Source organism: Hyperoodon ampullatus (assembly GCF_949752795.1).
Source record: "Hyperoodon ampullatus genome assembly, chromosome: 9".
Classification (NCBI taxonomy): Eukaryota; Metazoa; Chordata; class Mammalia; order Artiodactyla; family Ziphiidae; genus Hyperoodon; species Hyperoodon ampullatus.
In genome coordinates this window covers 16,538,638-16,563,720 of record NC_136922.1, presented here as the reverse complement: position 1 = coordinate 16,563,720, position 25,083 = coordinate 16,538,638, and the positions used below count along the sequence as shown (strand labels likewise).

At 41.1% G+C, this 25,083-nt stretch overlaps 1 protein-coding gene across 1 annotated transcript in view; it reads right to left on the bottom strand.

Moving 5' to 3' along the window:
• Positions 1 to 23,119, bottom strand: part of EPDR1 (ependymin related 1) — a gene marked incomplete at both ends in the record, with an annotated part of 32,843 nt that extends 9,724 nt beyond the window's left edge. Inside the window, one exon of the mRNA XM_079711365.1 lies at positions 22,821 to 23,119. Within this exon, the coding sequence (XP_079567491.1) occupies positions 22,821 to 23,119 (299 nt within the window). The remainder of the gene's footprint in view (positions 1 to 22,820) is intronic.
• Between the last annotated feature and the right edge of the window lie 1,964 nt (positions 23,120 to 25,083).

Below are 25,083 nucleotides of genomic sequence, written 5' to 3'. Positions count from 1 at the left end.
TGGGTAGTATAGTCATTCTCACAATGTTGATTCTTCCAATCCAAGAACATGGTATATCTCTCCATCTGTTTGTGTCATCTTTAATTTCTTTCATCAGTGTCTTATGGTTTTCTGCATACAGGTCTTTTGTCTCCTTAGTAGGTTTATTCCTAGGTATTTTATTCTTTTTTGTTGCAGTGGTAAATAGGAGTGTTTCCTTAATTTCTCTTTCAGATTTTTCATCATTAGTATATAGGAATGCAAGAGATTTCTGTGCATTAAGTTTGTATCCTGCTACTTTACCAAATTCATTGATTAGCTCTAGTAGTTTTCTGGTAGCATCTTTAGGATTCTCTATGTATAGTATCATGTCATCTGCAAAGAGTGGCAGCTTTACTTCTTCTTTTCCGATTTGGATTCCTTTTATTTCTTTTTCTTCTCTGATTCTTCTCTGTGGCTAAAACTTCCAAAACTATGTTGAATAATAGTGGTGAGAGTGGACAACCTGTCTTGTTCCTGATCTTAGAGGAAATGGTTTCAGTTTTTCACCGTTGAAAATGATGTTGCCTGTGGGCTTGTCACATATGGCCTTTATTATGTTGAGGTATGTTCCCTCTATGCCTACTTTCTGGAGGGTTTTTATCATAAATGGGTGTTGAATTTTGTCGAAAGCTTTTTCTGCATCTTTTGAGATTATCATATGGTTTTTCTCCTTTAATTTGTTAATATGGTTTATCACATTGATTGATTTGTGTATATTGAAGAATCCTTGCACTCCTGGGATAAACCCCACTTGATCATGGTGTATGATCCTTTTAATGTGTTGTTGGATTCTGTTTGCTAGTATTTTGTGGAGGATTTTTGCATCTATGTTCATCAGTGATATTGGCCTGTAGTTTTCTATCTTTGTGACATTGTTGTCTGGTTTTACCAGGGTGATGGTGGCCTCATAGAATGAGTTTGGGAGTGTTCCCCCCTCTGCTATATTTTGGAAGAGTTTGAGAAGAATAGGTGTTATCTCTTCTCTAAATGTTTGATAGAATTCTCCTGTGAAGTCATCTGGTCCTGAGCTTTTGTTTGTTGGAAGATTTTTAATCACAGCCTCCATTTCAGTGCTTGTAATTGGTCTGCTTATATTTTCTATTTGTTCCTTGTTCCGTCTCGGAAGGTTGTGCTTTTCTAAGAAATTGTGCATTTCTTCCAGGTTGTCCATTTTATTGGCATAGAGTTACTTGTATTAATCTCTCATGATCCTTTGTATTTCTGCAGTATCAGTTGTTACTTCTCATTTTTCATTTCCAATTCTATTGATTTGAGTCTTCTCCCTTTTATTCTTGATGAGTCTGGCTAATGGTTTATCAATTCTGTTTATCTTCTCAAAGAAAATGCTGTTAGCTTTATTGATCTTTGCTATTGTTTACTTCATTTCTTTTTCCTTTATTTCTGATCTGATTTTTATGATTTCTTTCCTTCTGCTAACTTTGGGGTTATTTTGTTCTTCTTTCTCTAATTGCTTTAGGTGTAAGGTTAGGTTGTTTATTTGAGATAGTTCTTGTTTCTTGAGGTAGGATTGTATTGCTCTAAACTTCCCTCTTAGAACTGCTTTTGCTGCATCCCATAGATTTTGGGTTGTCGTGTTTTCATTGTCATTTTTTTCTAGGTATTTTTTGATTTCCTCTTTGATTTCTTCAGTGATCTCTTGGTTATTAAGTAGTGTATTGTTTAGCCTCCATGTGTTTGTATTTTTTACATATTTTTTCCTGTAATTGATATCTAGTCTCATAGCGTTGTGGTTGGAAAAGATACTTGATACGATTTCAGTTTTCTTAAATTTACCAAGGCTTGATTTGTGACCCAAGATATGATCTATCCTGGAGAATGTCTGAGGAGCACTTGAGAAGAAAGTGTATTCTGTTGTTTTTGGATGGAATGTCCTATAAATATCAGTTAAGTCCATCTTGTTTAATGTATCATTTAAGGCTTGTGTTTCTTTATTTATTTTCATTTTGGCTGATCTGTCCATTGGTGAAAGTGGGGTGTTAAATTCCCCTACTATGATTGTGTTACTGTCGATTTCGCCTTTTATGGCTGTTAGCTTTGCCTTATGTATTGAGGTGCTCCTATGTTGGGTGCATAAATATTTACAACTGTTATATCTTCTTCTTGGATTGATCCCTTGATCATTATGTAGTGTCCTTCTTTGTCTCTTGTAATAGTATTTACTTTAAAGTCTATTTTGTCTGATATGAGAATTGCTACTCCAGCTTTCTTTTGATTTCTATTTGCATTGAATATCTTTTCCATCCCCTCAGTTTCAGTCTGTATGTGTCCCTAGGTCTGAAGTGGGTCTCTTGTAGACAGTATATATATGGGTCTTGTTTTTGTATCCATTCAGCCAGACTATGTCTTTTGGTTGGAGCATTTAATCCATTTACGTTTAAGTTAATTATCGATATGTATGTTCCTATTACCATTTTCTTAATTGTTTTGGGTTTGTTATTGTAAGTCTTCTTCTCTTGTGTTTTCCGCCTAGAGAAGTTCCTTTAGCATTTGTTGTAAAACTGGTTTGGTGTGCTGAATTCTCTTAACTTTTGCTTGTCTGTAAAGGTTTTAACTTCTCCATCGAATTTGTATGAGATCCTTGCTGGGTAGAGTAATCTTGGTTGTAGGTTTTTCCCTTTCATCACTTTAAATATGTCTTGTCACTCCCTTCTGGCTTGCAGGGCTCCTGCTGAAAGATCAGCTGTTAACCTTACGGGGATTCCCTTGTATGTTATTTGTTGTTTTTCCCTTGCTGCTTTTAATATTTTTTCTTTGTATTTAATTTTTGATAGTTTGATTAATATGTGTCTTTGCATGTTTTTCCTTGGATTTATCCTGTATGGGACTCTCTGTGCTTCCTGAATTGATTGACTATTTCCTTTCCCATATTAGGGAAGATTTCAACTATAATCTCTTCAAATATGTTCTCAGTCCCTTTCTTTTTCTCTTCTTCTTCTGGGATCCCTATAATTCGAATCTTGGTGAGTTTCATGTTGTCCCGGGGTCTCTAAGACTGTCCTTAATTCTTTTCATTCATTTTATTTTTTATTCTGCTCTGCAGTAGTTATTTCCACTATTTTATCTTCCAGGTCACTTATCCGTTCTTCTGCCTCAGTTATTCTGCTATTGATTCCTTCTAAAGAATTTTTAATTTCATTTATTGTGTTGTTCCTCACTGTTTGTTTGCTTTTTAGTTCTTCTAGGTCCTTGTTAAATGTTTCTTGTATGTTCTCCATTCTACTTACAAGATTTTGGATCATCTTTACTATCATTACTCTGAATTCTTTTTCAGGTAGACTGCCTATTTCCTCTTCATTTGTTTGGTCTGGTGGGTTTTTACCTTGCTCCTTCATCTGCTGCATATTTCTCTGTTTTCTCATTTTGCTTAACTTACTGTGTTTGAGTTCTCCTTTTCACAGGCTGCAGGTTCGTAGTTCCCTTTTTTTGTTTGTTTTTGTTGTCTGCCCCCAGTGGCTACTGTTGATGCAGTGGGTTGTGTAGGCTTCCTGGTGGAGGGTACTAGTGCCTGTGTTCTGGTGGACAAGGCTGGATCTTGTCTTTCTGGTGGGCAGGACCACATCTGGTGGTGTGTTTTAGGGTGTCTGTGACCTTATTATGATTTTAGGCAGCCTCTCTGCTAATGGGTGGTGTCACGTTCTTGCCTTGCTAGTTGTTTGGCATAGGGTGTCTAGCAGTGTAGCTTGCTGGTCATTGAGTGGAGCTGGGTCTTAGCATTGAGATGGAGATCTCTGGGAGAGTTTTCACCATTTGATATTACGTGGAGCCACGAAGTCTCGGATGGGCCAGTGTCCTGAACTCGGCTCTTGCACCTCAGAGGCACAGGCCTGACACCCAGCCAGAGCACCAAGACCCTGTGAGCCACACGGCCCAAGTCTACAGTTGTTCCCAAAGTCCACTGCCTCAATTTGGGGATGATTCGTTGTCTATTCAGGCATTCCACAGATGCAGGGTACATCAAGTTGATTGTGGAGATTTAATCTGCTGCTCCTTAGGCTTTTGGGAAGTGTGAGGTCTTCTGCCAGCGTTCAGTAGGTGTTCTGCAGGAGTTGTTCCACATGTAGATGTGTTTCTGATGAGGAAGGTGATCTCCACGTCTTACTCCTCCGCCATCTTGAAGGTCTCCTTCAGTGTCTTTTTCATTCCCGCTCCTTTCAGCTTCCTTCAATAGTGTAGTTTTAATTTGCCTTCACTCATTATAGTCAGTTGTACATCTTTCCATATGTTTAATTACCATATACTTTCTAAATTTTCTATAGCTAGTGATTTAGCCTTTTGTGTCTAATATAAGTTGCAGATATTTTTTCTCTGCCGTTTGTCTGTTGACATTATTTACATTTTTTTCTACAATGCAAAAGATTGTACGTTTTTGAAGTCAAATTCCTTTTATTGCTCTTGGATTGTGTCATATTTAGAAAACCTTTCCCTACTTTCAGGTTATAAAAAAATTCACCCATGATTTCTATTACCTCTGTATGGTTTTATTTTGTTAACATTTAGATCCTTATCTCATTTGGAATTTATTCTTGTGTATGGTGTAAAGTATGGGTACCATTTTATCTTTTCCCAATTGTTCTAACATCATCAATTTCTATCTTTTTCCCAGTTATCTGAGATGCCACCCTTATCATACACCAACTGCAGATCTATGTCAGTCTGCTTCAGGACTCTACTTTATTCCATTGGGTTGTCTATCTATTCATGTACCTGTGTCACACTGCTTTAATTACAGAGACCTAATAGTGTGTTGTTTCATAATCTCGTAGAATTTGCTAGGCCTCCTATTGTGTTCTCCTTTTCCAGGATTTTCCTAGATATTTGGGTTTTTTAATTTTTCCATATGAAATTTAGAATTAACTTATTTAGCTCCAACAAAACCACCCTTTTGGCATTTGGAGGGGGAAGAATGGATATCTGTATGATGTTGTCATCCTATTCCCCTGCAAAAAACAAACAAAAAAAAGTCTTTACATTTTTTTCAAATCTCATTTTGTGTTTTTATATCTTTGAAGAGTGTTTGAAATTTTTCCTGTACAGATTTTGAAGATTTCCTTTGAGTTTATTCCTAAGTGGTTTGTCTTTTGTTGTTTGTGATGTTGCTGTTTTAAATGAGATCTTCCATTGTTATTTCTAGCAGATTATTGTTTATATATATTAAAGCTATTGACTTTTCAGGCTAATTTTATATACAGATACCTTACTGAATTCTCGTAGTTTGAATCAGTTTCAATTAGTTTTAATTTTTAGGCCTTTTATGTTTTCCAGGTATACTGCACCCATATCACTGGTAGCGATAGTTTTTATCTCTTCTTTTCTAATTCTCGTGTCTTTAAACATTTTATCTCTATGATTATATTGGCCAGTAAATCCAACACAATATTAAATAAAATGGAGAAAATGGCCATCTTTGCCTTCTTCCTGAGTTTAGTGGGAAAGGGGCTATGGTTTCAATATTAAGCAGATTAAGAACGCTACAGATTTCATCATATTAAGGAAGCATCAATCAGTTCTTTTGAATGCTTTGTATCAAGAATGTTTATTGAATTTTATCACCTGCCTTTCACAGATGTTTACAGATTCCCTAAAATTGAATCATCCTTACATTCCTGGAATAAACCTCATTTGATCATAATGTATTCTTTTTTTTTAATGTGCTATTGGGTTCGGTCTGCTATTTGGGAATTTTTAATCAATGATTGCATCAATTTTCATAAATGACATTGCTTTACAATAATTTAACAGATGCATAGTTCTCTTGTACACAGATACCATAATTTGATTCAGTAGTTCCCTACTCATGACCACTTAGATTATTTCCACAGTTCGTTAGTATTAACAATGCTAAATAGAAATTGGAGATAAGCCCTTTTGCCTTCTGTTTCTATATCCCTATTTAAAATTTATAGCCTGGGATTGTTGGCTCAAGGGAAATTCCCATTTTATATTTTATGAGGTACTACTGTTTCCCAAAAAGGAACAGTGGAAGTTTTAACTGGATGTAGAGCTTCATTATTTTCTTCCCATTAGAAAAGGTACCAGAAGTTTACCCTACTATGAGAAAACAGGAGATATCCTTTCTGTCTAATTTTCCTACCTCAGGATATGGTTTACAAACAGCATGAAAAGCACTGTAAAGTAGCTTTGGTCAAGGAATTAAGGCTCCCTGTCTACCACTGGTGAGCTGTATGATCATAATTTTAATCTCCATGTTTCCCATATACCATAGAGAAACTAAAATTTTGATCTCACAGCATTATTATGAAGATGATTTGAGATAATGGATGTGAAATTGTTTTGTAAATGAAAGGATATATAGAGTTTTGTAGGAAAGTCTGATTACAGCTGTGTTTACTATAATCAGTTAATGTTTAACAAGTAAACTGCTTATTTAACTTGTACACATTAAGATGTGGTCTGCTATGTAACAAAGAAGGGTTAATTCATTCAGATGAGATGGAGAGATGAAGGAGAGCACATTCCTGAGGGCATAATAGACCCCTCTGTGGACGACCTAGCAGGCATTCTCACCCATTCTCCCTGACCTGCTTCTCACGATAGAGGCTAAGAAAGTATACTCATATACTCGTTTTCTTAGCCTTCCTAGAAGCTAGGAGTATTACTGGTTCTGGCCTTGGAGACCTAAAGGGAAGGCTATGGGGAGAGGAAATCCTCTGGAAACTTCTTTTCTCACAAAGAAAGAAGAGGAGAGTCTCTGGTCCACTCCACTTCCTTCATTTTCTGTCTCTGAACATAGTTGGGTGAGAACTTAATGCTTGGAGTGGAGGCAGCCATCTTGAAGCCATGAGGCAACAAGTCAGCATGCCCTCTTGCAACTACAGGCCACCATTCTTAGAATGGCAGAGTGGATGCATGGAGAAGAACCAACCAGGGGCCCTGGTGAAACTGTTGAGTCAAACCTACAGACACGTATCACCAGAATTCTGAGGTAAACAAAAAAATCCTTATAATTTAAGCCTCTGACAGTGAAATTTTCTGCAGTCGAAAGCACCTTACATGAAATAAGTAAAAACCAATATTTTATAGGTATTACCTATTGGATTCCTTATAACAAGTCTGTGAAAGCCTTCCCTTCCAGAATGAGCAGGGCCCAAGGATTTGGTTAATCCTAGAATGCAAAATACCAGATCCTGGCCTGGGCATAAATGAATCCGAATAGCTACTGCCTTCACAGCCAAGAAGCAACTGTTTTTCTGTCCTGAATTGGGGTAGTCAGGAAAAAAAGTCTAAGGCAGAAGTTACAGACTGGCAAATTCAGCTGGCTGACATGTTATTAGCTTTTTTCTTTTTTTAAAAAACAGATGAGAAAATATAAGGCTCAGAGCATAATTTAGTAGCAAATAATGGTGCCAGAATCAAACCCAAGATGTGATCTCCAACCAGACTCATTCTAATTCACTGATACCACATTCTTTGCCTCCTTTCACAGGGGAAAGGAGTGATTCTTCCCATCCATGTAGAAGTACTTGGCCATCCAAGATATACTAAATTACAGAGAAGGGAGTGGACAAATATTATATTGTGATTACAAAAGTACTTTGGCTTTTATGGAAGAAACTGGACAAATTTTGGATTTGTTTAATATGCAATATAATAGATTAGTAATGCATGCCAGCTTTCTGACTCTCCACAGGAAGAATTGAGCTGCGGCCACTTGACATTCTGGTGTATACCAAGATTGAGTTACACCCTACAGTAATCATGAGACTTAAAAGAAAAACACTATTTCAAAATTGTTGTGTTAGACACCAACTCATCGTGCAGGCTGATGCCAACCACATATAACAAAAGGAAAATAAAATTACTTGAGAATGCAGCCCTAGGAAAAGTAAAGTCAAAGAATAATTACGTGTGCAATTTAAAAGGCTGTAAGGTGATGGGCCTCAACTGCTTGGATTCTAGTTCAAAAGAAGAAAAGGGTGCTCAAGAAATTGAAGAGTTTTATGTTTCAAAAATGTATCTGAATGAATATTGGCAAAGTGTAGGCATATAGTCTTTCATCTGATGGAAGATAATAAAAAAAACCTTCTCATGAGGCAATAGTTCAACCTGGCTTTTTTTTTCACCACCACTAAAAGAAACAGCCTCTTTAGTACTGAGATACCCATGTTGCCATGGTACATAGTGACTTCTAGAACTTTGTATCAGGGGTATTAAGGAGGTTGGGAGGGTATAAGGATAGTCAGGTTCATACAGTCAGCACTATGCTTTTCAGCAGAAAAATATCAGTTCTCACCATGTTGAACTATAAACACACACAGACCTTTCCAGCTAACAGTTAACAGAACAAAAATATAAATCTTATTTTTCACTTTCACTGGGATTTGGGATGATACTGAATTTAAGAAAAAAAGGAATAATGTGTGGCTACAAGAATAGCTTTCCAATGAAAAACATTATCAAAATAGAAAATGCAGGGCTTCCCTGGTGGCGCAGTGGTTGAGAATCTGCCTGCTAATTCAGGGGACACGGGTTCGAGCCCTGGTCTGGGAGGATCCCACATGCTGCGGAGCAACTAGGCCCGTGAGCCACAACTACTGAGCCTGCGCGTCTGGAGCCTGTGCTCCGCAACAAGAGAGGTCGCGATAGTGAGAGGCCCGCGCACCGCGATGAAGAGTGGCCCCCGCTTGCCACAACTAGAGAAAGCCCTCACACAGAAACAAAGACCCAACACAGCAAAAATAAATAAATTAATTAATAAACTCCTACCCCCAACATCTTCAAAAAAAAAAAAAAAAAAAAGAAAGAAAATGCAGTGAAGGCAGCGTGGAGCAGACTGGATATGGGGGAAAAAACCCAGAAACCAAAAAACAGAAGCAGTGAATGAAAAGGTACTATTTCAGAACTCAAGTAAAAACACAGAAGAAGTGATGAAAAGGCTAATGAAAAGATAAGAAATGTGGGGGGCAGGTGTAAGAGAACCAGTACATGTTAAGTAGAGAGATATTCTACAAGGAACAGAGAAGACAGAGAGTATCAAGCCTCCAGAAATTTCCCTAGAGCTGGGCATTAACCAGGAGATGTTAATAAAGTTCAAAGATTAAGATAGTCACACTACTATATATAAAATAGATAACCGAAAAGACATATAGCACAGGGAACTATATAGAATATTTTATAATAACCTATAATGGAAAATAATCTGAAAAAGAATATATGTTTATGTATGTGTGTATTTTATATATATATATATATATATATATATATATATATATATATAAAACTGAGTATATATAACTGAGCCACTTTGCTGTATACCCGAAATCATTGTAAATCAACTATACTTCCATAAAAAAAAATTTTTTTTTAATTTAAAATGTTCAAGGATAATGAAAACAACGTACAGAGACTTGGGCAGAAAAAAAACTTTTTAAAACTAAACCAAAATTACTTTGGTATCAGACTTCTCTTACAGAGGTCTAAATGCCATAAAAAATTTGAGCAAAAATACTATTATTACCTAATGAATTGTATACACCCCCAAATTATCATTATGTTAAAAAAAAAGTGAAATTTCTCTGACATTCAAAATTTCTGAAATTACACCACCACAGCAGTACCCTGTCTGAAGAAAATTAATTGAGTATATTCTCTAGCCGACCAAAGCATGAATCAAGATCAAGGAGTCAGGTGAATGTGAATATAAATATAAAAGAAATTGCAGTGAATAATAAAAGGAGTAAAATAATTTATGTTTCTCTTTTAACAGAGGCCTTGTAGCAAAGCTACTTAGCAGTTTGTACAAACACACACTATAAAAATTCCTCTGTGTTTTAACAAGTGAAGAAGTTGACCTTTTAAAGGCTTGACTCAGCGTGGTGAAATAAGGAAAGATGAGAAACCATCCAAACACTTTAAATTCTTTTCCACATACCAACTGGGACCTAAATAAATACTCATCCTTTACAAAAGAAACTGTTCTGGCACCTGAAAAGTGAATCCCAAGGAGGACTGAGTCCTCAGGAGGGTGGCTCCTCTGGGGTCCCAGGGGTGAGCCAGACAATACCTGGTGCTGGGCTACAAGAAGAATCACTGTCCAAAATAGAGTCTGCAACAAAGGGCTCGTATGAGAGAGAGGACTCCCACATCCAGAGGAAACACATAAGCCACACCAGAACACAGCACGTGATGTGGCATCTCAATGGATATTAAATATGAGGTGGATTCTCTCCCCAGTGTCCTTTGCTCCCAAGAGTGTAGGCTGGTAGAATTTCCACTGGTCCGCTGCCTGTTCCTCCTGAAGTGAGAGCTTCTGTTCCCCAGGCTTTCTCTACTTTACTGCCTCTGCCTCCCCGGTTACACCAGGGCCCCTCTGCCAAGAGTTGCCCTGGGGATTCTGAAGCAGGTGCTGTCTCTGCTTGACTTCAGCCAGCTCAGATAGCTCCATGGTGGCCCAAGCATCTTCCTCAGAAGAACATCTGCCATTCCCAGCCTGGAATCCTGGGTCATCGGCTTCTTGGTGAGACACTCTGGGCAGTAGGCCTTACAGTTCCAGAGGATATAAGAGGTATCTCAGTAAGGCACTTGGGGGCAATGTTTTAGTAGCTTTGGAGTCGATGCAGATGGTTCTGTGCACCACAGTCTTCCCTGAAAGTATTTTCAAGCAACCTCAGAGCCCTTGCATTCATCATGGCTGCTTCTGGATGCCACACCAACTAGTCTGGTGGTTCATGACATCAGATATAGTCCTCATAAGTTATACCTCACCTGTAGCTGACAAGGCTACATCAGACCTAGGAACTGATATGCCCCTTGGCCCTGTGCCACCATCTTTCCATCTGCCAGCATCTTCCTTGGCAACTTCTGAGATGCTCCAGAGCAGCAGATTCTCTGGGTTCTATGATCTGAATGTTTTTACCTCCCCCCAAATTCATGTTGAAAACCTAAAGCCCAAGATGAGTATTAGGAGTGAGACTTTTGGGAGGTGATTAGGTCATGAGGGTGGAGCCTACATGAATGGGATTAGTGCCCTTATAAAAGAGTCCCCAGAGAACTAGCTGGCCCTTTCCACCATGTGAAGATACAATGAGAAGTTTGAAACCCAGAAGACGGTCCTCACTCACTGGCAGAGCTCACACTCTGGACCTTTCCCAGTAGACCTAACTTTAAGCCACAATAAGAGCAGCCTTCTGTGAAGGGGCAGGGGTCATCCAAGCCACTGCAGCCTTTTTGTCCAGGAGCAGCTGCTTCTTCTGTTTGGGGGCCATCTATCCCAAGAGTTTCTCCTTTCTTTGGAAGGTCTGAGGGCAACATAGTCACCCTGCTAGGGTCTGATTCTTCAGATGGCCTCTCGGTTCAAGATGCACTGCTTCTGAAGAAAACCACTGGTGCTGGGGAAACTTCCAATGCCCATACTGGGGGAAATTCTCCAAACCTGAGACTGAGGAGCAGGAGAAACACTGAAGGCAGTGTTTGATGATAGAAGAGCTGAGAGTAGCTCATGGATGAAAGGAACCTGGGTGATCCATTGGTCATGGCATGACCTCCTACCTGTAGTGGAGTATATGCTCCACTATAACCCTGCTTTAAAACTTTTCAAAATTTGGGTAGGCACTGTAATTTACTTCTCAAAAATTATCCTTAACAAAGAAGATATAAGATGTAAAATATAAGGGAATAATAAACCATAAAACCGTCACACGTATCCATTAGCTTATTGTTAAAATGTAATTCTGAGGAAAAAGAAAGAAAATACAAATATAGAATATTGGGAAGAAAAGGGGATATTGATAGATAAGGTGAAGTTTTTTAAGAGTTAAGAGAATATTATGAATGGACTTGAGGACAAGGGGTGTGGGAAGGGTGAGCTGTTACGAAGTGAGAGAGTGGCATGGACATATATACACTACCAAACGTAAAACAGTTAGCTGGTGGGAAGCAGCCGCACGGCACAGGGAGATCAGCTCGGTGCTCTGTGTCCACCTAGAGGGGTGGGATAGGGAGGGTGGGAGGGAGACACAAGAGGGAGGGGATATGGGGATATATGTATATGTATAGCTGATTCACTTTGTTATAAAGCAGAAACTAACACACCATTGTAAAGCAATTATACTCCAATAAAGACATTTTAAAAAAGAAATAAATATTATGTACAAATGTGTTATGATGATAAATAGAATCTTGATGAAATAAAAGATTTTCTAGGAAAATATAAACAACCAAAACTAAGACTTAAGCAGAAAGGTAAGCAGGTCAATAACCAGAAAAAAAAATCCTTACAATAGCCTAGTGACATTTTAGATGTTTGATCTGAAAAAGAGATCAAAGAGTTACTTCTTCAAAAGGAGTTGGGTCCACATGGTTTCATGACTCAGTTTTTTCCAACCTCAAGACTATAGAGCATGGAGAAATACAGAAAGCTTGCCAATTCTTTTACAAAGCTATGAAAACCCTGACATTTAAAATATAGAAAACACAAAAATATAAACTATAGATCAAGCTAAATTATGGCTATAGATTAAAAACAAATATTAAATATTAACAAATCAAGCCGACTATTGAAAGAATAATGCATAATAATAAATTGGAATTTATTTCAGGAATGCAAAGATGGTTTAATGTCAGGCAATCTATTAGTACAAGTCACTAGGTTGGGGAAGTTTAAGATTCATTCTGATTAGAATAAATTCTTTATAATATAGGTCAGAAAAATATTTACTGAACATGATAGTGTATCTTTGTTAAACCAGCAGCCAGTAAGAGACTTAAGTGTGACAAATTAGAGGCATTCACTTTAGAGTGAGACTCATGACAAGGGGGTGTGACATCACTGCAGGTATGTCATTTTGCCCTTCAGTTTCTTGTTTATCATATTTGAAATCACTAAAAATAATTAGGCTCCTTATAGGTGTGAGTGTGGGAAACATGAACATTCATATTCTGCCAGTTGAAATATCAGCTGGAACAACCTTCCTGAAGAGCAAAGTTGTCAAAAATTTATAAATGTGCAATCCCTTTTCAATCATTTTCTTATCGAAGAATCTATCCAAAATATTTTTAAAGTGGTACACATATAATTGCACACAAATATAAGGTCATACATGTAGTTGTTTATACTAGTGAAAAATAGAGGGGAAAGAAACATAACTGGGGACTTCCCTGGTGGCACAGTGGTTAAGATTCCACGCCCCCAATGTAGGGGGCCCGGGTTCGATCCCTGGTGAGGGAATTAGATCCCGTATACATGCCACAACTAAGAGTCTTCATGCCACATCTAAGGAGCTGGTGAGCCACAACTAAGGAGCCCGTCTGCCACAACTAAGGAGCCTGCCTGCCACAACTAAGACCCAGTGCAACCAAATAAATAAAGAGAAAAAGAAACAACTCTCCCCTATAAGGGACTATTCACAGAAACTCTGTTCCATCCATTAGCCAGAATACCATGCAGTCATTAAAAATGATTCTGTTAAAATTTACCTAGTGGCATGAGAAATATGTACAATGTTTTGTTAAATTAAAAAATCACAAAGCATGTTTCCACTTTAATTTTAGAATTGTATATACAGAAATAGAAATTAAAAATCCAGAAGCATATATATAAGGGTTGTTAATCCTGGACAACAGGACTCTCTTTACTCTATTTTGCTCTTCTCTGTTATCTAGATTTTCCACCATGAACATGTATGATGCTAGAAATCCAAAAGTCATAAAAATGGTATTTATTCATTCAACACACATTTACTGAGACTTACTATGTGCCAAGCACTTCTAGGTGCTGGGCTTTTGGTAGTAAACCAGACAGATCAAGTTCTCCTCTCACTCCAGGGAAGACAGACACAAGACAATGTCACTCAGTGATAGTGTCCTAAGGGAAACAGAACGAGATGTGATGGAGAGTGGCTGGTGGGGAGGGCTTTGTTGGAAAGTCACAGAAGGCCCCTCTGAGAAGGTGATGGGCTAAGACCTGAATGAGGAGAAGCCAGGAGTTCAAAGGTGATACAAGCAGACTAGTCAGTATGGATGAGCTTGCACAATATTATTAAATGAAAAACAGCCTATTATAAAACAGTATGGACTACAGTATGTACATTTTGCATCTAAAAATCTCTTAGGATATTTAGAAGATGTTACCAGTAGTCATTATCACTTTGGCAGTTATGGATAATTTTTACTTTTTTCTCTTTGCATATCTGTATTTTAGATATCCGTTTACAATGACTATGTATCATTGTTACTCATTCCCTCATTCAAAAAAATTTAGTCAGGCCTGTTCTATGGTGCTGGAAATACAGCAACAACCAGAGACAAATCCTGGACCTTATGGAGCTTTACTTTGGATATGAGGGAACAGACGTTAAAAATTTTAATTAAATTAAATAGTATGTTAATAAAATATTAATAAAAATATTAAATAGTAGGTAAATATCTTGAACATAAAAGGCAGTGAGGTGGGATGTATGAAAATGTGGAGAGAAGGGACAGTCTAATTTGGGGGTGGGCCATACAGCTTTTTAGGGAAAAGGCTTTCTAGGTAGAGGAATCAACAACACAAGTGCCAAAGGAGTGAGAATGCTGAGGCCACGGGCTGGAGTGAGTGAGCTGGCAATGAGGTGAGGATGGATGGACGATGGAGTGAAGAGGTCAAAGACAAGGTGTGGAAGGGGTCGGGGGGCAGATCCCACAGGGTGGTCAAGTCCTTGCAAAAACATTTACTCTGAGACACAGAAAGGCACAGGAGGGTTTTTGAGCAGACATGAGACATGATACAACAATTTTTAGCAGAATCACTCGGGCTGCTATGTTCAGAACAGACTAAAGGGAGCAAGGGCAGAAGTAGGGACCCGTTAGGAGGCTATTGCAAGAATGATGAAGGTTTGGACCAGGATGACAGCAAAGGTGTGGTCAGATTCTGGTCTACAAGTCTGGGTCTATATCACAATTAGAGTCAATAGAGTTTGCTTCTGGATTACTTGTGGCAAGTGGGAGAAAAAGAAATCAAGGATGACTCTAAGGGTTGATCCTGAGCAACTGGAGTTGTTATTAGCTGAGGTAAAGAAAACTGCAAGGGGAATAACTTCTGTTTGTTTATTTGTTTGTTTGCAGGGGAGGCATTAATTTTGGACATGCTGAGTTTGAGATAGCTATTAGAGATCCAAAAGAAGAACTCAACCAAGCAGCTGGATATATGAACGCAGAGTTCAGGAGAGAGCTCTAGGCTGGACATGCACATGTGCGAGTCCTTCAGGTAAGGATGGCATTTGACTCCATGATCTAGATGACATCACCAAAACAGGGGTAGAGACAGAAAAGCAAAGGGATGGGAAGCCTGCACCCTGGAACATTCCACCATTAATGATCCAAGAGAAGAGGAGAAAGAGCAATGGAGGCTGAGAAGGTAAGGAAATGAGGTGGAAGGAGAGGAACTAGAAAATCATAGTGTCCTGAAAGCTACATGAAGAAAATACTTCAAGATGGAGGAAATGACCAACAGTAAAATGAGACCAGATAAAAGATCACTTGATTAGTAATGTGGAGTGTACTGCCCTTGACCAGAACTGCTTCAGTAGAGCTGTGATGATCAATGTTTGATTGGAGGGGGTCCAAGAGAGCATGGGAGGACAGCAATTGGAGTTAGCATGAGATTTGCTTTAAATAGAAGGGGAGAATGGGGTTTCAGTTAGTAAGATCAAGAGAAGATTTTTTTTTCTTGAAAGCTGGGTAAAATAAAATAAATTATAAAGGGGAAAAATAGAAGATTTTTACTGGAATTGGGGATATATAAGCCTATCACATTTATTCCAGGAAAAACAAACCACTAATTGGTGGAACATTTTCAGATCTTTGGGCACTTTGCCCCTGACCACCATCTTTGAGGTCAGAATCAGGAAGAAACAATTCAAGGTTAATGGAGAGAAATAAAGATGTTTTCAGAGCAGTATGGTGACCACCTCTGGCTTCTTTTTATAAGTTAGTCTCCTATTCCACCAGTCCCTCTACTCTCCTGGGCTTATCTTCCTTGGAACTTCTTTTTCCTCACTGCCCACTTTTTCCACATCCCAACATCAACCCTCTGAAATCCAGGGTCAGTAGACCCACAGAATTAAGACTCTTAAAGCAAACTTTATGTGCTTCCAATAAAATCTCTTTCTTGAAGAAAAACTCAGTATTGCAAATCAGCATGGTTTATTTTTCAAGGATCAGAATGCCACAAGCAGTCAAACTTCCTGAGCCAATAAAAGAAAATACTGGCTCCAGTTATCAGAGACCAAGAGGAGGGAGTAAGGGCAAAGGAGTAATTTTTCTGAAATTCTGAAAGTCAGGATTTCTTCAAATGAGAGCCCAATCCATGCAAAGCAGGGCTCGGGATCAAATAAATTTGTTGAACATTTCATACTAATTCATCTCCCTGAGGATTTACGATGATGTTGCCCCAAGAAATCCAAAAGAAAAACATATAAAAAATGTAACCTGACCTTCCCTTCCCCTTATTAAACAATTTAGTCTAAAGCCTTTAGACAGGGCCAAGCAAGGTAGGTGTCTGCATGGCCTGGCCTGGGGTGCAGAGCCCAAGAGGAAGGCATCCATGTAGGGAGGGGGGTACCATAGCAATGCCTGACTGGCTACCTACTGCAGTTGAATAAAGGCACCCAGTTTTCTCATGCCCTAAAAAGGGATGTACGAAAAATGAACAGGAGTAAACTAGAATGATCCATGTGGTGGTGGATCAGCATTAGAGATATCAGTATAAATACCTCTATGTATTAGAATTGGAAGCTTAGAAATAAATGTAGATATAAATGTTTGTATATATGTGTTAGTGACTCTGTGTGTGTATGTGCATATGTATGTATTCAAACCTACATCATCTTGCTTTGTCCAGTGAAGGGGCCTGGAAGCAGTGCCACCCAAGAGCCATGAGCACAACTAGACCAGGGACCTAGGCTTCCAAATATTATTCTCCAGTAAAAGTAACCAGAGCTTCTTGAGAAATGGCTTATTCCAAGACTCTGGCAGGGAAAGTACAGATGATCTTGGAATATTTTGCCAGAAAGCAAGGAAGTGCTCAAAGAATAAGGGAGACCTGTCAAAAGAACATAGAAGCCAACTTGAAGAGGTTCCCACTGGCCAAATCTGGGACAATTTGAACATCAAATAAACAATGAGAGCAAATGCAATTCAGTGAGAATCCTAGCATCCATGCTGATATAAACAAATGAATAACTTGAAACTTCCATGAAGAATGGGATATGTACATGGTCCTAAAATCTCTGGCTATAAAATACTTATGAATTACAAAGTATAAAAGTGTCACTTCATACTGAAGAAACCATGCAGACATCAGTAATCAAGTTATCAAAGTAAACATCCAGATGTGACAGTCCTACCATTCCTACCGTAAGTGAATAACTTGAATCTAATTATGAGGAAACAGACAAACCCAAATCAAGGAACATTCTACCAAATAACTGGCCTGCATTGAAGTGCAAGAAAGAATGAGGAACTGTTCCAAACAGAAAGAGACTAAAAAGACACAACATTTAAATGCAATGCTTGAATATAAACTGGGTCCTTCTGCTATAAGAACATAAAAAGCACAAGTGGAAAAATTTGAATGAGACCTGAATTTCAGATGGTAGAAATGAATGCATGTTAATTTCCTGATTTGTATGGTTGTGTTGCAGTTATGCAGGTCAATGGCCCTGTTTGTAAGAAATACACACTGAAGTATTGGGGGTCGTGGGGATATCAAGTTGGCAACTCACTCTCAAATGATTCAGGGGAAAAAATGGCTATGGACTATAATTGCAACTTTTCTGTAAGTGTGAGATAGTTTCCAAATAAAATTGTATATTTGGAGGAAAAAAAACCTAATCCTGATTCTCAAACACATATGATTGTCGAAGTTGCCTGGTGTGATAACACTCCTTGGAATTAATCCTCCACAGCAGATCCTTGGAGGGGCACTTCTGTAAGCAGTCCTATTCAACCCCTTAGTATACAGGGAGGCTCCATGGAGAGGACAGCCTTCTGAGTTTGGAGCCAAAGCATTTAAAGGCAGCCTTGCTCTTCTCTACCCATGAACACAAGCTTAGGTGAAAAGAAGGAAGAAAAAGAACTCTGAATTGTCTACACAAAGGGACAAGTTGAGAAAACATTTAGAATTTATGTCAAGTTCATTGCATCTTGGTAGAAACAGGAATCAGCCTAATATAATAAAAGTACAAGTAGTGCTCTCATGGTATCATTTAATCTTATCTGTACCTAGCTTTTAAGGAAGAATTCCTAAACATTATTTAGTATAAACATTATAGATATCATTCAAATCAAATTAAAAGATGAAAAACATTGACGTTCTGAGAAGCAAAGGACCTTGTGGAGGTGAAGCCAGGATTAGAAGCCATGTTTGGCATCCCACGACTGTCTAAATGGATGTCCATGCTCTCTCCACTACACTAGGTGATTTTCTCTAAGAATAGAGAAATTATATTCTGTTCTCCAAGAAACAGAATGGTCTGGAAAAATTGAGACAGAGATGAACTAATCAGAATTTGAATAAGAATCTACTTGTCACTCTATTTAAGACATATTTTTTAAATCTTTTACCAAAAAAAAAAAAAAAATCCCCAAACATGTAGGATTGGTAGTTGAGCAGTCTTCTAGGATATATTCCTAATTTACCAATGCATGTCCTCTTAATGCTTCTCTGCTCACTCTGCTTCATTAATTCCAATTCCCAATCCACCATCTTGTAACTGGGAGCAGCAAGTTACTGGTAACCTAAAAAAATTCATTCAGTATCTACATTGCTTCTCCCATAAAGTTCACTATGTTACTGAAATACAAAGTAATCTTGCTTTTCCTTCAGTCTTCCAAATGTAATACTTGTGAGTTTATAGGAAAGACAGTTGGAAGCAGAAAATGAAAGAGTATCAATTACTAATATTTCCCATTCTCTGCTAAGGCTTGTCTTATCTGAAGCTTGTAAGGTTATTTAATCTTTTCCATCATCTCAGGGAGAAGAAAGCCTGGAAAATTCTAGTCATTCCACAGTAACTATCAGTGGGACTTTCCATAACTGACTGGATGCAAAATAAAAATCTTAAGAAGTTGATCCAATTCTAAAACTACTTCTCAACTTATAAATAAATATGAAGAGACAACCCATCCATATTTTCTTCAAATAACATCTGGTTTCTTGGCCAGACTGCTAATACCTGAAAAAGTTTCTGAGTTTGTTCCAACAAGTCTACATTTAAAGAGCTTAAAAAAGCATTTATGTACTAAACATTCTTTTCTACATCTGACTTAGGGCCAGAGATGGGACTGTGAGACAGAACCTTGCCAAGAAATTGGAAAGATGGGGAATAAAATGGCCTTCTAAAAGCTAAACTGTGAAATCAACACTTGATGGATCAGGGCAAAGAAATGAGAAATCACCCCATGGACAGAGAGAACTATATTCAGTATCCTGTAATAAACCATAATGGGAAAGAATATGAAAAAGAACATGGATATATGTATGTATAATGGAATCACTTTGCTGTACACAAGAAACTAACACAACATTGTAAATCAACTATACCTGAGTTAAAGAAAGAAAGAAACAAATCACCACATGGGGACAAAAAAGCTTCTAGTCCAGCAAGATTTGGCTGTGACCCCATTAAAGAAATAATACACATATCTGAAGACTATATTAATTGATCATGGAGTCATAGAAGAAGGATTGCTAAGACAACCTGAGCAGTACCCTCCAAGGCCCGGTGCAGAGTGGACGGAGTCTGGACCAGCAGCATTGGGGTAGCATAGAATCAGCGACAAGGCACCACTCTGGTAAAAATGATGCACCACTTTATCTTAGCCTGATTATGCTGGGCTGGCCTGTCTTATGCATGATGGAAAGCTCAACATTGAGCACACGGCCTAGCCTAGAGCAGGCAATCATTAGACTCCATGAATTTGCTCCAACTCTTTGCTCACAACTTCCTGATTAGAATTTGGCTCTCCACGTAGGTCTGCCTACAGGGAGAGAATGACCTAGTCAGATTTGAGATTTCTGGCCCCCATGCCAGCTGCAGCACTCACTGAAATATACAGTGTAACATTTGAGCTTGTTTGCTCCTAGTCTGCTCCCAAAGGAAGGGCCCTTGAGTGTGCTACCAGATCAACTGTCTGAGCCCACAGGGCTGGCAGGGAGTCTCTGGCCCATGGTACATTCACCAGGATGGCGATGATGGCGGTGGCCATGGGGATAGCTGGGGCCGCATGCTGAGCACCTTTTGTACTATGTGTCAGACCACTGCACTATGTGCTATTCATACTTGAACTCATTTCATCCCCACAACAAAGCAATACATTAGGCATTAGTAGTATTCCCATCTAGTAACTTACCCAAAGACCCACACTAGGAATCTGAATTCAGAGGCAGATTTATCTGACTCTAAAGCCTAATCCCTTACATTGTGAAAATACTACCTTGGGGCAGGGTGGGGGGGCAGCCATGAGCCCTATCCTTGTCCTGGCCAAACTCCTCTGTGTCAGCGGTGTGCTTTGGGCCATCTCAGTCCACCTTCGACATGACTACTCATCAATACGCCACTACCGTACAAGGCCTCACAACAACGAACACAAAGAGTAGCGCTTGACCCTTTATCAGAATTGCAGAAAGCCAAATCCCATCTCAGCGAACAGCATCCCCATCTATTCATGCCATCAGTACTGTAAGCTTCTGAAGCCAAAAATGACTGTTCCCTCCCCCTCACCACCCTGCAGCATAGCGTCTAATCATTTGCACCTCCTCCAGTAAGCCTCTTCAATATCCTCAATACTTCCCTAATGCGTCCACTTCTCACCATCACCATTGCCACTCCCCATCTTTCACCTGGCTCTCTCTACAGACATCTCCTAGGTCATGTTTCGGCTTCTTCTCTTGTTTTTCTTTATTCTCAACCACACAACCAGTTTTCTTTATAAAATCCAATCACGGCATTCCGCTGCTTAAATATCCTTCCCTGGGTCCCCAACCTCCCGCCATACTCCAGGCTTCAGTCTAATAGTGATTGGCCTGCAGTTCTTGGAATATTCTCCGCCCTGCCTGTGGCAGGATGTCCTGGAATACACCCGCCTCCCCCTGGACCAGTCTGCCCTCCATGCCTCGTTCCCTCTAATGGTCAGCTCGTCCGGGGGTTTGGGGACTCGCTCCCGTCCCACCTCCTCCAGGAAGCCTGGGTTAGGTGTCTGTCTGAGGTGCTCTCGTGCCCAGCTTACCCTTCACCCCACTGCATGGGAATTCTTAATGACGTGACTCCACCCCCAGACCATGACCTCCCTGAAGCCCAGGACTCAGTCTGATTATACAAAATGCCTGACACGAAAAAATGCACGTTGAAAGAATGAATGAACGGACAAGAGCCTGTTACATCATAGATGTCAGAATCCACTCAGTTTCCTCAAGTCCCAGCCCTTGATCTTGAGAAAGCTGTCTAATCTCCCTCAACCCCAGATTCTCTGTCCGTAAACTGGAGATCAAAAAACCTGCATTGTCAAGTTGTTGTGAGATTTAAACTAAATCATATGGTATGTGGAACGTCTTCAGCACCATGCCCGGTACGTACATAACAAGTACCCAAATGTTGGTTGTTGCTATTATTCTTACAAAGACCTTCGACACTTGACAGAAAATATTCCTGTTCTTGAAAGAGAACAGATACTCGAAGTCCACCACGATGACTCAGCTGCCCCAGGCCTCCTCAGCATTCATGGTTTACAGTCATCACGCACTATTTTGCATTCTCGAATATACTCCTTTGAAGGGTTCCGGCACTTCCATACTGTCTTCAAGATGCCTAATACTTGGACAAATGCTTTTAGGTAAAATGAGATCAAATTTGCCCCACATCTTACTGCCCACTGGAGCCTTAAACTATGGACGTTCACGTAGCACCTCCTAATGATGCAAATGCCATACGAAGAGGCCAGCATAACCCTCGGAAGAACACACACAGAGAAACAGGAACGGGGGGCAATGGACAGGTGGTGATCCCAAAATAGAAATCAGGTCTTAAGGAGGTCAGAAGCAAGCTGAGGTCTCAGAAAGAGAGTGTCCTTTGTCACATGAGATTCAGAAAGGTGAATGATCAGACCAGTGGTTAAAAAACATTGTAGCATAACCCCTCTGTGGAATATTGTGCAGCGATTAAAAATAGGTAGGGGCCAACTAATAGAATGGTAAGTAAGAACACATAAGAGATCGTGTTATATAAAAAAGATAGACATAGGATTTTTGATTACAGAATGTAAAACTTGCTTAAAAGAAAATTTAAGGGAGTAGACCGAAATTTTAATGGTTATGACACAGTGATGAGTTTATTTTTTTTAACTGATTCCACACACCTTTTGCAGTATTGTCACATTCCTTTAAAATGTTAAAAAAAAAAAAAAAAATCTGCCTGTCCTCTCAGATGGCTCCTGGAAGAGCTGAGATAGTGCAGAAGACACGCCCTAGGCTGAAGGGGGCACCAGGAGCCAGGAGGCTGACTCAGCAGCCTTTGAGCTTGGGCGAACCTGGGCCTGGAGCGCCCGGCCGGTCATGTCTTCACCGGCCACCGCCCCGCGGGGTCTCACTGAGTGCCCGCTAGCAGGCCGCCCCCAGTGGGCCCAGCCGCCACCCAGCCCCCGACTGTGTTGTCCCCAAGCGATCCTCTCGGCGAAGTTTGTCTTGGAGAGGAGGGAAGTGCCGCGAGCGGCTGGAAACCCCGCGACCTCGCCCTCCCCGGGCCTCGCGACCCCACGCCCCGCGCCCCAGCACCCAGCACCCCGCGTACCTCTTGCAGGGGATCAGCGCCTTCCTCTCGTCCAGCACCCGCACGCGTTGGTTGAGCCCGTCGTAGGAGAGCAGGGCGCGGCTGTAGCGCCCGGTGCTCTGCCGGTACAGCACCTGGCGCCCCTCCCACTGCTGCGGCGCCTGGCACGGGCGCTGAGCCCTCGGGGAGCCCCCGGCCCCGGGCCCCGGCGCCGCCGCCCCCAGGCCGCAGAGGCCACTCAGCGCCCAGACCCAGAGGCCGCCCAGCAGCCAGGCGCCCAGGGCCCCGCGTGCCACGCGGAGGAGAGCGCGTCCCAGCATCGCCGCGCCCGCCGCCCCCCGAGGCCCAGCCGGAGCCCGAGGGTCGCTGAGCAGCCCGAGAGAAGCGGGGCGCGGAGCTCTCTCGCACTGTGCCCGATTGCGGTCTGGGCCAAGTTGCTGCCGGTCCCGGCGGCGGCCTCTACGGCTCTGGGGATCAGGCCTGGGAGCCGGGCCCTGGGCCCTGGGGAAGCTCCGGTGAATCGTGCGGGAGCTATTTGTGCCCGGGCCGCTGCCCGCTGCAGCTTCTGTTTTCACTTGCTCTCTGCTGCCAACAGGAAATGCAGTGGCAGCGGTGCCACTAGCATCCTGACGGGCATCCGTGTTTTAAGGGGGGCGGCGGGGGGAGCGATGAGAAGGGAAATATTTCTCTGCTAACTTGAGATTTCAACGTGTAACCACCTCTGGGGGACGAGCTCGAGGTCGAGGTCGGGAAAGCAGGGCCGCAGCACTTGCTGTGCAGCAGGTACCCTGTCCCTTTATCAAAACTGCCACCTGCTAACTCCAAATTAAAAATGGAAAAAAGGGTTCCTTCCTGAAGAAATGACACCAGTCATTTCTCATGGCCGTTTGGCAGTCCCCCACTCCCCGTATAGAGCCTGGGGGACTAGAAAATAGGCCCTTGCTCTTGGGCTGAGGACTCAGGGACATGCCTGGAGGCCACATCTGCGGTGAGACTGCTCCCCTCACTCATCACTTGACAATACCACAAGCCTAGAGGTTTGTGTGTCTGGGAGTTTAGGATCATCAAGAAGAAAGTTAATTGGGTTTATGTTGGTGTAATGTTAGGACCTATAGTACAGAATCAAGAAGAAAGAAAACAACTGTTTAAAAACCAAAAACAAAGCCTTGCTTTCCAAGTTTATAGAGTCTTTTCACTAGATCTGCCTTTCAGGGATGAAGAAGCATGAGGCAGGTGAAAGTGGGAGAGAGCGTTCCTGTATGAGAGACAGATGCAGCGACAAGAGAAAATGAGTGTGATATTTGGGTTCAAGTATGAAGCAGAAGGTAGTCCGGAGCCAGATCACTCAAGGCCTTGAAAACCTTTTTAAGGATTAGTTAGTAATACCGGGGTTGTTGGAGCCATCCATAAATGTAAAGCTAGGGAGAGCATCATCAGGGATATGCCTTAGGAAGCCCCCCCCCAGGTCAGTGTGGAGAATGGCAGGGCAAGGCAGAGGGCAGGGAGAAGGAGGAAGACACTGCTGCGGTCCAGACGAGAGCTAAGGCCGTGGTCGTAGAAATGCAAAGGGTAGAAGAGTTGGGAACAAGGGGGAAGGATTTAGACCCGGAGGAAGAGGTTTCTGGTTTGGACCACTGGGAGTTCAGCCCGGAGTGAGAGAAGATAAATTCAGTTTAGGGTTGGCTGATTTTGAGATGACTGTGGGATACACAGGTGGAAATTCCCAGGGGACAGTTGGATAAACACTTCCAGAGACCAGCAGGCCTAGAGGTCTGGATTTGGAAGCCACTGACATCTAGGTGGTCCCTGAAGCCAGAGAGGAGAGTAGAACAGTGGTTTTCCACCCAGGGCAACTTTGTCCCCCAGGGGGCAGTTGGCAATATCTAGAGACCTTATTGATTATCACAGTGGGGTAGGGGGTAGGCTGCCCCTGGCGTCTAGTGGGAGGAGACCAGAGATACTACTAAACTTCCCACAACGTGCAGGACAGCCCCCAGCACCGCCACCACTCACCCAGTAAAGAATTATCCAGCCCCACTGTCGACAGTGCCGAGGTTGAGGCAACCTGGAGCAGCAGGGAGTGTAGAGAGTGAGAAGAAGGCTGAGGATGGAGCCCTAGAGAATGCCAGACGTTGAAAGGATGGGCAGAGAAACAGGAGACTGAAAAGGAGCTACCAGAGAGAAGCCACTGACCAGGGGAACTTCCCCAGTTACATGAGCTATTGGCAAATCAATGTCAAGTATGAGGTAATGGATTGAGTGCTAAAGCCGGGCAAGAAGATGG